The following is a 13991-nucleotide window of genomic DNA, read 5'->3' as shown; positions in this document are numbered from 1 at the left end:
ACAGCATTTGAGGGGCTGAAGCGAGGAGCAGTGAGTAAGTTGGCCAAATTTCTGTGAAAATTATTGAAAATAGTGTCCCTGCAAATACTGAGGTCATGTGACTTTGTATTAAAATTCAATCTTAATTTAAAGGAACATGGCAGCATTGTGAGAAATCCACTGGCTTCACGGCAAATGTTCCTACATTTTGCATTTTGTTTTCATGAATAATAGGCTACATTAATATACGACTGATCCTGACCCTTATAACTAAAAATAGACATGGAATCCACATCTCTTTGCTATCTGGGTCGCCAAAACAGGCATTTTGGTGGAATTATGAAGTGTTGACTGTTTAGGACGTGAAGCTACAAAATACCTGGAGAGTGCTATCCGTTAGCATCCCCATTCATTTCTATGACAGTGCTCAGCTAGTGCAGGGTTCCCAGAAAGCTAGCGAAATATAGGCTGCCATCTTTGCTCATGGGCGCTCAGTTCCACGATCGGATGTCACATGACTGATCAATCGTCAATGGGAATAGATAGGGGAAAATATCAATAAATTTCACGCTTTTAAGAGCCCTTCAAAAACAATCTGTCACCGGATGACAATGTGCTATAATGTAATGAAATAATTTAAATTGAAATGGTTCTTTGAATTTTATTTATTCCATCATAAAACATGGCTACTTTTAAATGGCTGTCTATGGAGAAACATGCTTTTTGCCATTGGGTGGTGTAGTTCCAGCATCTACCTGCTAACCAGCCAATTCCTGACCCCCTGGTTTAGGCGCGTAGCCACATTACCGCTCTCGGAACACGTGCATGTAAAGCACATACACACACGTACATACACACACACACACGCCACCTGTCAAACTGTATGCAGCTATAGAAGCGAGGAAATAAAATTTCAAATTTAGATTTAGTCAAGATCAACCAATGGTTGTCTTGTTATCGTGATTGATGTAATGAGCACTCCTGGTAGGCTAAATATAGAAAATTACTCAAAAGTTTACCATCAGGATAGGATTTTTTTCCGACAAATATCGAGATTGTTTTATTCCCCAGCCCTATAACCTAGCTAACATTGGATATATCTAACCCTAACCCAGCAGCCCAATAATCTCAGTGATAGCTAGCAAATTTACAGGCGTTATAGATACAGAAAATCTAGTAAGCAGAAATATTAAATTTATATGCTTCTTTAAATTAGAAGTAGAATTAATGCTGATATCTCAACTGGCTTGAGCAATCTAAACTCACATGACAGGATGAAGCAATTGGCCTTCTTCATTGTGAAAAGCCCTTTTAGGTTCAGCCATGGATGTTCAGGTGTTGAAGTGTTACTTAAAGCGTCCTCCATATTCATCATGATAGCGTGATGGTTAAAAGGTGCCAAGCCTTTCAGGTTAGGATTAGGGTGGGGGCGGGGTTAGGAAATGTGTTGCCTCCCAGGAACAAACTGAGGCACTTTTGTACAACGGGCTCATGATAGCAGTTGGCGCCACTCCACCTTCAAGTTTTCTATGTGTGTTTTGATTTGATGGGAGTCACGAGACTTTCCCTAGCCAATCACGTTGATGGATAAAAATAAAATCAGGACAGGGAAGTAGCGAACACAGACGGTGGGAAAATAGCACAGTAAAAGTACAGAAACAGCCCTTAAAATGTACTCAAGTAAAAGTAAAATTATCCCATTTTAAAATTACATAAAAAAAGTGCAATTCCTGAGAAACACTGCTTAATTACAGGAATGAGAGTATTTGTAATTCGTTACTTTACACCCCTGTTTACATACTTACATAAAATCAGGACCCCTCTCTCGATTTATACTTAACCAAAATATAATATTTGTGCTAGGCAAGTTATTAATGTGATCACTACATGCTTCATTCAAATGAATGAAGCATGTTTTCAATCTCAATGTGTTGCTGACAGTCACAATGTTTGTGGCAGTCTTAAGATTCAGTGAAGCCTGTTGAAAAGTTCAGAACAGATGTTTGTGTTGCGTTGACAATTCAAGTGATTTATATTGTATAACATCATTTTTGTCTACACATGTGTATTAATAAGTGATTTGAATGATTGCTGCAGAAGCACAGCGCGGCTGCTGACATCACAGAGTCGCTGTCAGAGGATCAGGTTCCTGAGGCATTCCTGGTTATGCTGCTCATTCAGTTCAGCACCATGATTGTGGATCGTGCAATCTATCTGCGGAAAACTCTCCTCGGGAAGTGTGTCTTCCAGGTTGTGCTTGTGTTTGGGATTCACTTCTGGATGTTCTTCATACTGCCTGGTGTTACAGAGAGGTAAGGGTTTAATCACTGAGGAACTACAAGATTGTGACATACTGGGAGTAATCAAGGATTATAATTCTGTTTATTTAAATAGTGCTTTTCTAGACAGTCAGTGTTTTACACACAGTAGTAGTGGAGGAATGTCATCACCCACAACCAGTGTGCAGTATCCACCTACTACTGCAGCTATAGTGTGCTGGAACGCCCAACACACCAGCTACCAGTGGAGAGGAGAGCAAAGTAATTTAGCCAATTCAGGGGGTTTATTAGGAAGCCACACAAGAAAGATGCCAATGGGCAAATTTGGCCAGGGTTACACTCATACTCTTTTCAAGAAACACCCTGGATTTTTTAATGACCACACAGAGTCAGAACCTCGGTTTAACATCTTATCCGAAAGACAGTACAGTGTCCCCTTCACTATAGACCATTTCAAGCTTCAATGCATCCATTTGTGGTTGCTATCAGGGTTCCTGCAGATCCTTAAAATGTCTTAAATTCAGTTTTCCAAATTTTAAGGTCATAAAAAAGCCTTACATACTGTATCTTAAGTGATACAACAAAAGTCTTAATTGTCATTAAAATAGGTATAAAATTTGCGAGTGGAAAGACAGGAATCGTGATATGACCTAATGTATCAAACTTCAAAATAATATGATTTAATAAAATAAATGCATGCACTCCTTAAGTCCTTAAACCATCCTAGTTTCTATTTCAACAGCGTACAAAGTTTCTTATTGTTTAAAAACGTGCTGTTGAAATGCCAGCATGGTTCCCTGACATGTGAAGCGACAAGCAAAAGTTTAGCAACAGGGGACAAGGCTGAATTACCACAGTGTGTGTTTCTGAAAATTAAGATGAGGATGTGAGAATGTAATATATCCTCAAGTTTATGTCAGCAGAGTGTAAAGCGCAAAATAAATACGTTAAACTAAAGAGTTTAATAAAAGTGATTTGATTTGATTTGATCAAGTCTGAAATGAACCTGCGAAAATCAGCAGAAGAAGCCTGCAATGTCTGAGATTGCAAACAGGAGCAATCAAGAGATGCATCCACAGCAGTGTTCACATCAGCACCGATAATGTGGGAGTAAATCTGAACATGTAAAAGAGTTGTAGTTAAACTAATGAAAACATTGGGATCATATTGAGAAGTGGCATAAATAGAGATTAAGGCAAAATTATGGCCCACAGTGTTTGCCTTGATGTATGATATCCTGCAGTCCTCACAACCAAACTTTTCTAAAATTGTAATAGAAAATGTTCGATTCAGTACAATAAATGATCCACAGGATTTACTATCTACTGAAGTTGACACCGCCACAGAGTAAAACCTGTTAGAAAACCTCTGGACATCTGGCTTTCTCAAATGCGAGACTCTTGAATGAGTGCTACGTCAATGTGATGCCTTTGCAGATGGTCAAGACAGACATTCCAACTAATTACATTTAAACCTACTGCAATTCTTTATGGTTTTAATATAGTGTAAATAGTAATGTAATGTAAATACTGAAGTGCAAAAAGAGTGCCAACTGAACAATGTTATCAAAAAAAGAAAAACATAAAATCCCATACAGAACATAACACATAAAGGGAGACATACCAAGCCACCCTGGTCACCACTATACCCACATCCCAACTCCCCAAATAACAGAGGGAAGAACATCCCCAACAACAAAACAACACCTGTCCACATTAGGGGATCTGTAACAAACTATTGGATGATGTGACAGAGAAAGCTGGCAGACACACTCGATCCACCGCCCCCAGCCAATATTTTAACATAATAACCAGAACTCTCTATCGTATATTCCAGCATATTAGTAAAGCAGTTAAGACATCAAGCCAATGCTGCTGCAACATTGTGCTTCAATCTATTATTTACCTGACCCTCTTGGTTAAAACCACCAGAAGACTGCATAGTAGGTTCTATACAGTACATTTATTTTTCTGTATCAGTCAGAGTCCAGTTCATCCAGGAAATCCTCAGCCTCCTGTGGGGATGAGAAAATGTGTTGTACTGCGACGAGGGTCAGTTTCAGATTAGCAGGGTTGATAAAGAAACTCTGATAGCCCATTTGTTGCGATCTACTTGTGACTTCCGAAAATGCACGGTGACGGTTGATGGTAACGGTGCTGTAGTCCGCTGCAAACCTGGGTTCTCGTATCGCATTCAGACAGCGAGATAGTTCAGATTGGATATCTTGGAGGCCTTTGAACTGCGCTTCAGCTGTTGCTTCTCAATCACTGATACAATCATGGCGGTGAGAGACTCCTTCATTTTGTCCATTTGTGGTTTCATGATTTTGCTTGTGTTGCGTCTGTCTTCCAGAGGTTTTCCCTTGATGAGAAATCATAATGTGATCAAGAAAGACTGAACAAAATAAAACTAGCAAGGGATTAACATTGGAAGTTTGTTAAATGTGAGTGAGGCCGGCGGAGCCACCCAGTTAAGCTGCCATCTAGCTTGCAGGTCACATGACCCTCCACAGAATTTATCTATGATGTTGCTTTTGTTTTTTGTTGTCACTTTTAACAGCTTGTCTTGTAAGGTTCAGTGTTTATCGTTTCATCTGAAATTTTTTTTTAAGGGGTAGTTCACCCCAAAATGAAAATTCAGTCATTGTTTTCTCACTCCTGTGTTGTTATAACCCCATATGATGTTTTTTATTTATTTTTTTATTTTTTTCATAACACAAAGGGAGAAATTGTGAAAAAAAAAATTGTGCTCAGAATCAGAATGAGCTTTATTGCTAAGTGTTCTCACTTACACAAGGAATTTGTTTGGTGATAGGAGAAACAAGTGCACACAGAACATTACAGTGAGACACAGAATATAAAACAAGGTATGAGTATAAATAGAAATACAAATAATAGGACATGTAACAGATGTGCAAGTGGTAATGTATGTGCAAGGTAGGGGTATGTACAGTTATTGAATTAAATATGTGAATTTACATATGTACATGTGATATGTATTTACATTATTGCTCTATGGGGAAGTCCTGAGGCAATTTAATTGTTCATGAGGAAAATGGCCTGAAGATAAAAACTGTTCTTGTGCCTGGATGTCCTGAGGCCATTTAATTGTTCATGAGGAAAATGGCCTGAAGATAAAAACTGTTCTTGTGCCTGGATGTCCTGAGGCCAGAGGGCAACAGTTCAAAGAGGTAGTGGGCAGGGTGTGTGGGGTCCAGAGTGATTCTACCTGCACGTTTCCTCACTCTGGAGATGTATATGTCTTGGAGGTTGGGTAGGGGGGCACCAGTAATCCTCTCAGCAGTCCTGACTTTCCGTTGTAGTGATGTCATACAATTTCTGTTTATGGTGACCACCCCTTCAACCTTCAAAAGAACACAAAAGTATTAATCAAAAGTTTAATAAATTATTCCAAGAAACTCATGATTGTTCAGACTGTCCTCTGCGCATTCATGGGACTGCACTAAAGCAGTATCTGTAGCGACATGGAGCGTTCAAGCGAAAAATCATTTTATCTAAAAACAGGTCCGCCACAGTGACGCTAACAACAGAACACAACACGGCTGTACACAAACCAGAGAACCAAACTTACTAAATATGTCTGATGTGTTTGTAGTCAGAGAATAGATGTCCAGCCTCATTTGTCCAGCCGATCTCGCCCTCCGGGCAGGCGAAATCCACCCTGGTGGTCCAGGAGCGCCACCTTTAGCTCAACCTGGTAAAGATGAAGGAGGCTGACAAGGTATGATTCCTTGATGCCCCCATCTCCCAGGTTGGCCTATTCGGCGACACAAAGGACTTTCCCAGCAGTTCTCAGTGGTTAAGAAGCAGACGGAGGCTATCCAGCACATCCTGCCACGGCGCGGATCAAGATCCTGCACCCCGTCTGCTTGTCACCAAGGGCGTCCCCCTACGGCAGCAACACCGGCTCCGCCGCAGCCCGCTCCAGGAGGCCGGCCCCAGCGTGGAGCCACCCGTCTCACGACCCGCCGCTAAGAACCCGTGGAAGTCTTCGATGCGCCCCTGAGACAGGCGACCCAGGGAGACGGAGACCCACTACAGACCTGGAGCTGGTAGACAGACCACTCCATCCCCCGGTGGAGGGCCGAGTGGAGAATCCTTGTTTTCCTTTTCTTATGATTTCGCCACACACCCAAAGGGCTGCGGTACCCACGTTTTCAAGAAAAAGGCGGTTTCCTCACTTTCTGGGTCACACATTTCTGTGTCCAGGGCAGTTGTTATCATGACCGCCGGGCACCACACCAGGCGCACCGCCCCTGCGCTTCAAGCTGTGGCACAATTGCGCCCACGCCAGGATGGTTGCGACAGGCTGCGAGGATGATTTCCCTCCTCCCCCGTCCCGGACTGGTACTATGGTGGATATACGGAGCCAGGTAAGTGCTTCGAAATCCCCAGACTCAGCATGGCCAAGAGTTCGGGGCTCAAGCCCTCCCAACGTGGCGCTTCAGGCTCCGCCCCACTGCGAGGCCCCACCCCCCAGTTGTCCGACATGATTGTTCCCTTGGTCCCCCTCGCCCGGAGCTTGGGGGCGTGGCTTGGGGCCTTGGCTTGCGCTCCCCAACCCGTCGCGGTGGCTGACCAGGACCATCTGACTCGGCTACGTGATTCTGCCCAGGTTCAACGCCGTCCACTTCACCTTGGTGATGGGTGAGCACACCGCTGCCTTGCATGCGGAGATCACGTCCCTTCTACGGAAGGACGCATTAGAGCCTGTCTCTCCTGCCGAGATGAACAAGAGGTTTTACAGCCCCTACTTCATCGTACCAAAAATTGGGATTGGGATTGTTGTGCATGCACAGGGACTTGGTACTCAAACACCTCAGCCAGCTGGGGCTTCGGGTCAACTGGGAGCAAGTTCTCCATGGCTCAGAGCATCTCTTTTCTCGGCATGGAGTTAGACTCAGTCTCTATGATAGTCGGTGCTGAACTGTCTGAAGGCGTTCGGGTGGAGAATGGCGGTCCCACTGAAACAATTTCAGAGGGTCCTGGGGCAAATGGCATCCTCGGCGGCAGTCACGAGATGGGCATGGCACCGCGGGGCACATCGCATGGCCATCACGCCAATCTGCCACCACCTGTTCAGCCCTTGGACAGACCTTGCATTTCTGCGGGCAGTGGTCCCCTTAGGTGGCAGATGCGCTGTCGTGGCAGGTCACGCTCAGGGGAGATTGGAGACTCCACCCCCAGGTGGTCCAGCTGATTTGGAGTCAATTCGGTCAAGCGCAGGTAGACCTGTTCACTTCCCGGGAATCCTCCCACTGCCCACTCTAGTATGCCCTGACCGAGGCTCCCCTTGGCACAGATGTGCTGGCACACAGTTGACCCTGGGGGCTATGCAAGTATGCATTCCCCCCAGTGAGCCTACTTGCACAGATGCTGTCAGGGAGGATGAGGATCAGGTCGTCCTAGTAGCACCTTACTGGCCCACCCAGGCTTGGCTCTCGGACCTGACGCTCCTTGTAACAGCTCACCCGGCGAATTCCCCTGAGGAAGGACCTTCTTTCTCAGGGATGGGGCACGATCTGGCACCCGCGACCAGACCTCTGGAACCTCCATGTATGGCCCTTGGACAGGACGCGGAAGACCTAAGTGGCCTACCGCCCGCAGTGGTAGACACGATCACTCAGGCTAAGGCTCCCTCTACGAGGTGCCTGTATGCCTTGAAGTGGCATCTGTTCGCTAAGTGGTGTTCTTCCCGACGCGAAGACCCCCAGAAATGCGCAGTCGGGTCAGTGCTTTCCTTCCTGCAGGAGAGAATGGAGGGGCAGCTGTCCCCCTCCACCTTGAAGGTGTACGTGGCTGCTATAGCGGCGCACCATGATGCAGTTGACAGTAAGTCTCTTGGGAAGCACGACCTGGTCATCAGGTTCCTTAGAGGCGCGAGGAGGCTGAATCTTCCAGACCGCATCTCGTCCCCTCGTGGGACCTCTCTGTGGTCCTTCGGGGCCTACGGGGAGCTCCATCTGAGCCCCTGGAGTCAGTTGAGCTAAAGGCACTCTCCTTGAAGACTGCCCTCCTGACTGTGCTCACTTCCATCAAGAGGGTGGGGGACCTGCAGGCATTCTCTGTCAGCGACATATGCCTGGAGTTCGGTCCGGGATACTCTCACGTGATACTGAGACCCCGACTGGGCTATGTGCCCCTGGCCCAGTACATGTGCTAACTTGGCCCTGTACTGGGGTAGGTGCTCCACATGCGCTGGTTTCCCATATGTAACCCTGTGTGATGTATCTTCTGCGAGACGGTTCCCCCGTTGGTGAACCTGCGTCTTCCTTGGGCAGAAGCCCCTCTGCCCCGGTCGCTGTGTTTGTAGAGCTCCTCCCCCCCTGGGTAGGACCTACCACGGGGACTTCTCCACATGAGAGACTGCCGACAAGACTTGGTAAGACCATGTGACACATTTTGACACAATTTCCTCCCCCTCGGGCAGGGTGTGGTCTCCGTGGTGTCTTCCCCTTAGGAGTGACACCCCCCCCTGACGTGGATGCTATAAGGCCCCCAGCTGAATGATTTTTCCTTTTGGGGAGAAGAAAGAGAAGAAAGAGAAGAGGCCGTGGCTGGGGCAGCCGGACCCCATTTTATGGGCAGTCAACTTGTCCCTGAGGTGCAGGGGGACCGTACGACGCTTGTGTTGGGCCTCATGTATTCAGATAGAAGACAAAGGCAGGCCTAACAGTCATAAAAAACATTCCTCAAGCCCCCTCCTTCTAAGTCGTAAATTTTACTGATAAAAATCGCGCCAAAATCAAACAAAGGGAGTCCAAAACAGACTACAAATCCATGAAGCCTTGCTCACTAAAGGATCGAGCACTCAACTCCTATTGGATGAGGCACACAACAGAACGTCCCTCAAACATGACATCATCAGGACTTCAAATAATTCTGAAATGCTTCCAAAGTGGCTTCCAGCTACTTCATTCACCGAATACGGATGTAGCTTTTTGCTGCTCTCCGGTGCAGCCTCGTGGCATAAGGAAGTAATGTCCGACTTGAAACTGTAGCCATACAATCTCCATCTCGCTGGACGAGTTGAGATTACTCTGTGTTCAACCGAACACTCTAACGGATCCGATGGAGACCGCCGAGCAATTCGCATCTTCATCCGTTGGCCTACAGAAGTGAAGAGATTAAAGATTTCTCTTCCATCTTCAATCAAGTCGACATTTCTGAGTTCTCCGCCAGCCCGCCGACAATCAACAGCTGTACCGCCCTCTGAGAATCAACAGCCGTACCGGCCGCCGACAATCAACAGCCGTACCGCCCGCCGACAGCGTGAGGAAACGCCCTCTCGTCATCACACGAGCCTCAAGGAACCAGGTCAAAGTTAAAGGACGGAGGAAAACACATTCTACCTGTGTCCTCATGCGATTCAAGTAAGAGGTTTACGTCTGGGCAGAGATAGAATATTATAGCGTGTTATTCTTGTGTTTCAAGGCTTTTGCTTGTACAGTCTACGGACCGCCATGTCCGCTAATTATTAATACTCAGGGTATTAATTATCACGAATTTGTTTTGCTGTATTGTGGTCCAACCAAATTGGACTGTTGTGCATTTTCGCCATCGCGGGTGAGACAGCAACTGAGTTCATCCATTAAAGAGTCAAATAACAAGGGACTTTTACGAGCCCCGCTCCTAAGGGGAAGACACCACGGAGACCACACCCTGCCCCGCTCGTAAAACCGCGTCTCTGAGTGATGAACACGGCTGCTTTATCTCCAGCTATCGCGAAATCAGCTTTCAAGCTGTCACTTAATCATCTCTCTCTCTCTCTCTCACTAACCACACTGACACACACACACACACACTGTCACACACACACCTTATGTGCTATAGAATTATTTTTATTTCCATATCTAATCATATCACTGTTTAGTTTGTAGTTGTAAGTCGGAAGTTCATTGACTGCATTGTATTAATTATTAATTGATATTACTGCATAAATAAACTTCGTTTATATTACAAAGAGACGTGTTTTGGTTTGTTTTGCATACAGCTGTGTCATGCTGATGGGATGTCAGTGCTCGGATTCAAACCTTCATTCATTGTTTTTTTTCCCCCGAAAATCGATATTCTTCGGATGTCGATTTTCCTAAGAAAACAATCTAATATTGAGACTGTTTTAATATTCGGTTATTAGTCCCTGATTTCAGGGTGGTGCCCCGTCAGTGTTAATCCTTATTAATATTCTATTGATTTTTGATAATTGATAATTATCTTTGATTGAATTTGAATGATCAATAAGCTAGTGTTAATTTTAATTAATGTTTCATCGACGTTAACAATTAATGATTATCTTTGATAACTGTTGATTTAAAGGATTAAAAAAAGCTAACATTGATTCTCATCAATGTTCTATTGATTTTAATAATTAATAATTATCTTTGATAATTATTGCTAATAACCAAACTTGCTCCTAAACGTAGCGCACTACATTTACTGGAGTCCCATATGAGGTTTTAATGAGTTAGATCCAATTAATTAATTTAAATATTGATTAATAACTACAGAAATAATTACCAATTATTTCTGATAGTAACACTGATCTAAACAACCAGTAAAGCCCTACACTTGTAAGAGCATTGGGGGAGGTTACGTGATGGCCAGGTGCGCTGGCTTCGAGGCACACAATGGTCTGCCCATCTTGCACCACCAGTTCACGTAACACAGTTCAGCCAGTTGTGGCGTTTTGTATAGGGACCCCTAGTGTCACTACATTGACACAACTTTGAGTGAGTGACAGCTAGGGAACGTCTTGGTTACTTTCGTAACCTCCATTCCCTGATGGAGGGAATGAGATGTTGTGTCCCACCTGCCACGACACAGAACTACCCACTGAACTGGCCGGGACCTTGTCTCGGCTCCTCAGCACAAACCTTAATGAGTGGTTGCAAGCCAGCTCCTTTTATACCCATATATCTGGGGGAGTGGCATGCAAATTCCACTCGCCAATTCCCATTGGCCTTTTCTCAAAGATCAGAGGTGTTTGGGGCTCCCAAGGGCGACCCCTAGAGTCACTACATCGACACAATGTCTCGTTCCCTCCATCAGGGAATGGAAATCATGAAAGTAACCAGGACGTTATGTCTCCATCCTCTGATTGGCATCGTCAGCATGTGGGTGTGTCTTTAAGACCAAGCCTATACAATCTAGAGGGGGTCCAATAAAATCGATGTAAAATCTTGAATTGCATAAGGCGCACCCTTGCATCTCTAGATGCAGACTGGATGTTTTTTAGAATCCTAGCTCATTCACCCATCCTCCAATACCAAATTTAAATCTTTCCTCCATAATCTCTTGAGAGAAGTTGAAGCTCCGTCCCCCAGACTCTGTATTAGCAGGGAGTAATACACTGATGCCTCATGACCTTTTCCAAAAGCAGTAATCAACACTCCCAGAGTATCTGCCACTTTAAGGGGGTGTGTGCTACTCCCAAAAATAGTACAGAGCAGGTGTTGCAGCTGTAAATATCTAAAGAACTGAGATCTGTGAATCCCAAAATGTTGAACCAGATTTTCAAAGGATCTCTCATCTAGGTCACCGAGTGTAGTAACCCCCCTCACAATCCACTCTGACCAGCAGAAAGGGGACTTATTAATACATAATTTGGGGTTAAGCCATAAGTTCGAGGGAACATTTAAATAAATGTCCGAATTAAACACTCTGGACACTTTTGTCCATACTGAGTGTAAATGCGAGATAACGGGGTGTAACTTAACTTCTCCAATTAGTTTGATAGAAAGGCTTTGCTATGGCGAAATAGGGGCAAGAACTTCCTGTTCAATACAAAACCAGGGAGGGGCTCTCTCAGGTGGAAGTGACCAATGAGCCAGATATCTGAGACTGAACGCATAATAATAAAACAAAATCTTGGGTAGGCCTAGACCACCTTTATCAATCGGCCTATGCAGTTTACTAAAATGTAATCTGGGACGTTTCCCATTCCAAATGAAGGACTTCGCTATGCTATCAAATTGCTTGAAATAAGAGAGGGGGACATCTGTAGTGAGTGACTGTAGCAGGTAGTTGAATTTTGGAATACAATTCGTTTTAATAACATTAACCTTCCCAGTCATCGATAAATGTAATGAAGCCCACCTGCCCACATCGCTCGAAAACCTTTTTATTAAAGGGTCAAAATTAACTCTAACTAAATCACACAAATTTGCTGGGAATAAAATATCCAAATACTTAATGCCCTTTTTGGGCCACTGGAAGGCACCCAGCTGAAAAGCCGTTATCTGGCAGTACGCTGTCAGAGCCAAAGCTTCGGAATTAGACCAATTAACTCTGTATCCTGAGAATTTAGAAAAGGAATTAATAATTCTGTGGAGGCAAGTCATAGATCTAGTAGGGTGAGAGACGAATAATAAAATATCATCTGTGTAAAGCAGAAGCTTATACGCCAAACCTCCCGCCATCACCCCTGGAAAATCCTCCTCCTCCTTATAATAAGACGCGCTGCATAGTTTCCAGAGCAAGACAGAACAATAATGCCGGGTGCCCCATTCCAGAGTAAAATAATCTGAAATTAATTAATTTGTTGTACCACCACTACCGGGTGTCTATAAAGTAACTTAATCCATCAAATAAAAGTATTCCCGAACCCATATATTTCCAAAATCTTAAAAAGATAATCCCATTCTACCATATCAAATGCCTTTTTGGCGTCAAGTGAGATGGCCATGACCAGAATCTGATCATATGCCACTGACCACATGATATTGATGAAACAACTAATGTTATCTGAAGAGCTGCGGCCCCGAATAAACCCCACCTGATCTGTATGTATAAAAGATGTCATAACTTTACTTAATCGATTAGCCAAAATGTATGACAATATTTTTACGTCTAGCTGGATCAGGTAAATTGGATGGTATCTTTTACACTCAGTTGGATCTTTGTCCTTTTTTATGAATCAGACTGATCCGAGCTTGTGTCATGGTTGTCGGAAGCTTTCCATTCTTTAGTGATTCTGTATAAACTTCTAACAAAAGTGGAGCCAGTTCTATAGCATAAGATCTACAAAATTCCATCTTCAAAAACCATCTGCCCCTGGAACCTTGCCTGTAGGCAAGGCCTTAATTACCTCGTCGAACTCCTCCAAGGTTATCTCAGAATCAATTGAATTTTTTTGCTCAGTCATCATCTTAGGGAGTTTTAATGGTTCCACAAAGTTTCTAATATCTTCATCAGTAGATGAATATGTGGAACTATAAAGATCAAGATAAAATTCTTTAAAAGCAATATTCATATCAATGGCTGAGGTAAATATTTCACCACCAGCAGATTTCACTGAGGGAATGGTAGAAAAAGACTTTCTCTGCTTTATATATCTAGCCAAAAGCTCCCCGACTCAAAGTATGACTGTCTTGCCCTGTATAGCCAAAACTACACCTTCCATGACAAAATAGTATTATATCTGTATTTCAATCGGGTCAATTCTCTGAGGTCATCAGTTGACATTCAGTGCTTCAGCTCTGCCTCGGTACTTTTAATATTCCCTTCCAACTTCACGAGTTCTCGAGCTTTGGATTTTTTGATGAATGAGGCATACTGTATGATCCAACCCCTAAAAACCACCTTAATTGCATCCCAAGCCATGCCCACAGAGGATATTGAGGACCAGTTGGTCTCCATATAAACATTGATTTCAGCTTTTAACATTTGTTGAAGATCAGGATTTTGTAAAAGGGATACATTAAAGCGCCAACTA

The 13991-nt window shown here is 44.1% G+C and overlaps 1 protein-coding gene across 1 annotated transcript in view; it reads left to right on the top strand.

Annotated features, from left to right (window-relative positions):
- si:dkey-11f4.7 (piezo-type mechanosensitive ion channel component 2) overlaps positions 1-13991 on the top strand; it is a 648587-nt gene that overhangs the window by 577902 nt on the left and 56694 nt on the right. The window contains 1 exon segment of the mRNA XM_051709767.1: positions 2077-2291. Within this exon segment, the coding sequence (XP_051565727.1) occupies positions 2077-2291 (215 nt within the window).

This window comes from Myxocyprinus asiaticus, chromosome 11 (genome assembly GCF_019703515.2).
Source record: "Myxocyprinus asiaticus isolate MX2 ecotype Aquarium Trade chromosome 11, UBuf_Myxa_2, whole genome shotgun sequence".
Lineage (NCBI taxonomy): Eukaryota > Metazoa > Chordata > Actinopteri > Cypriniformes > Catostomidae > Myxocyprinus > Myxocyprinus asiaticus.
Note: the sequence above shows the minus strand (reverse complement) of the source record. Positions and strands in the feature narration are given on the sequence as shown.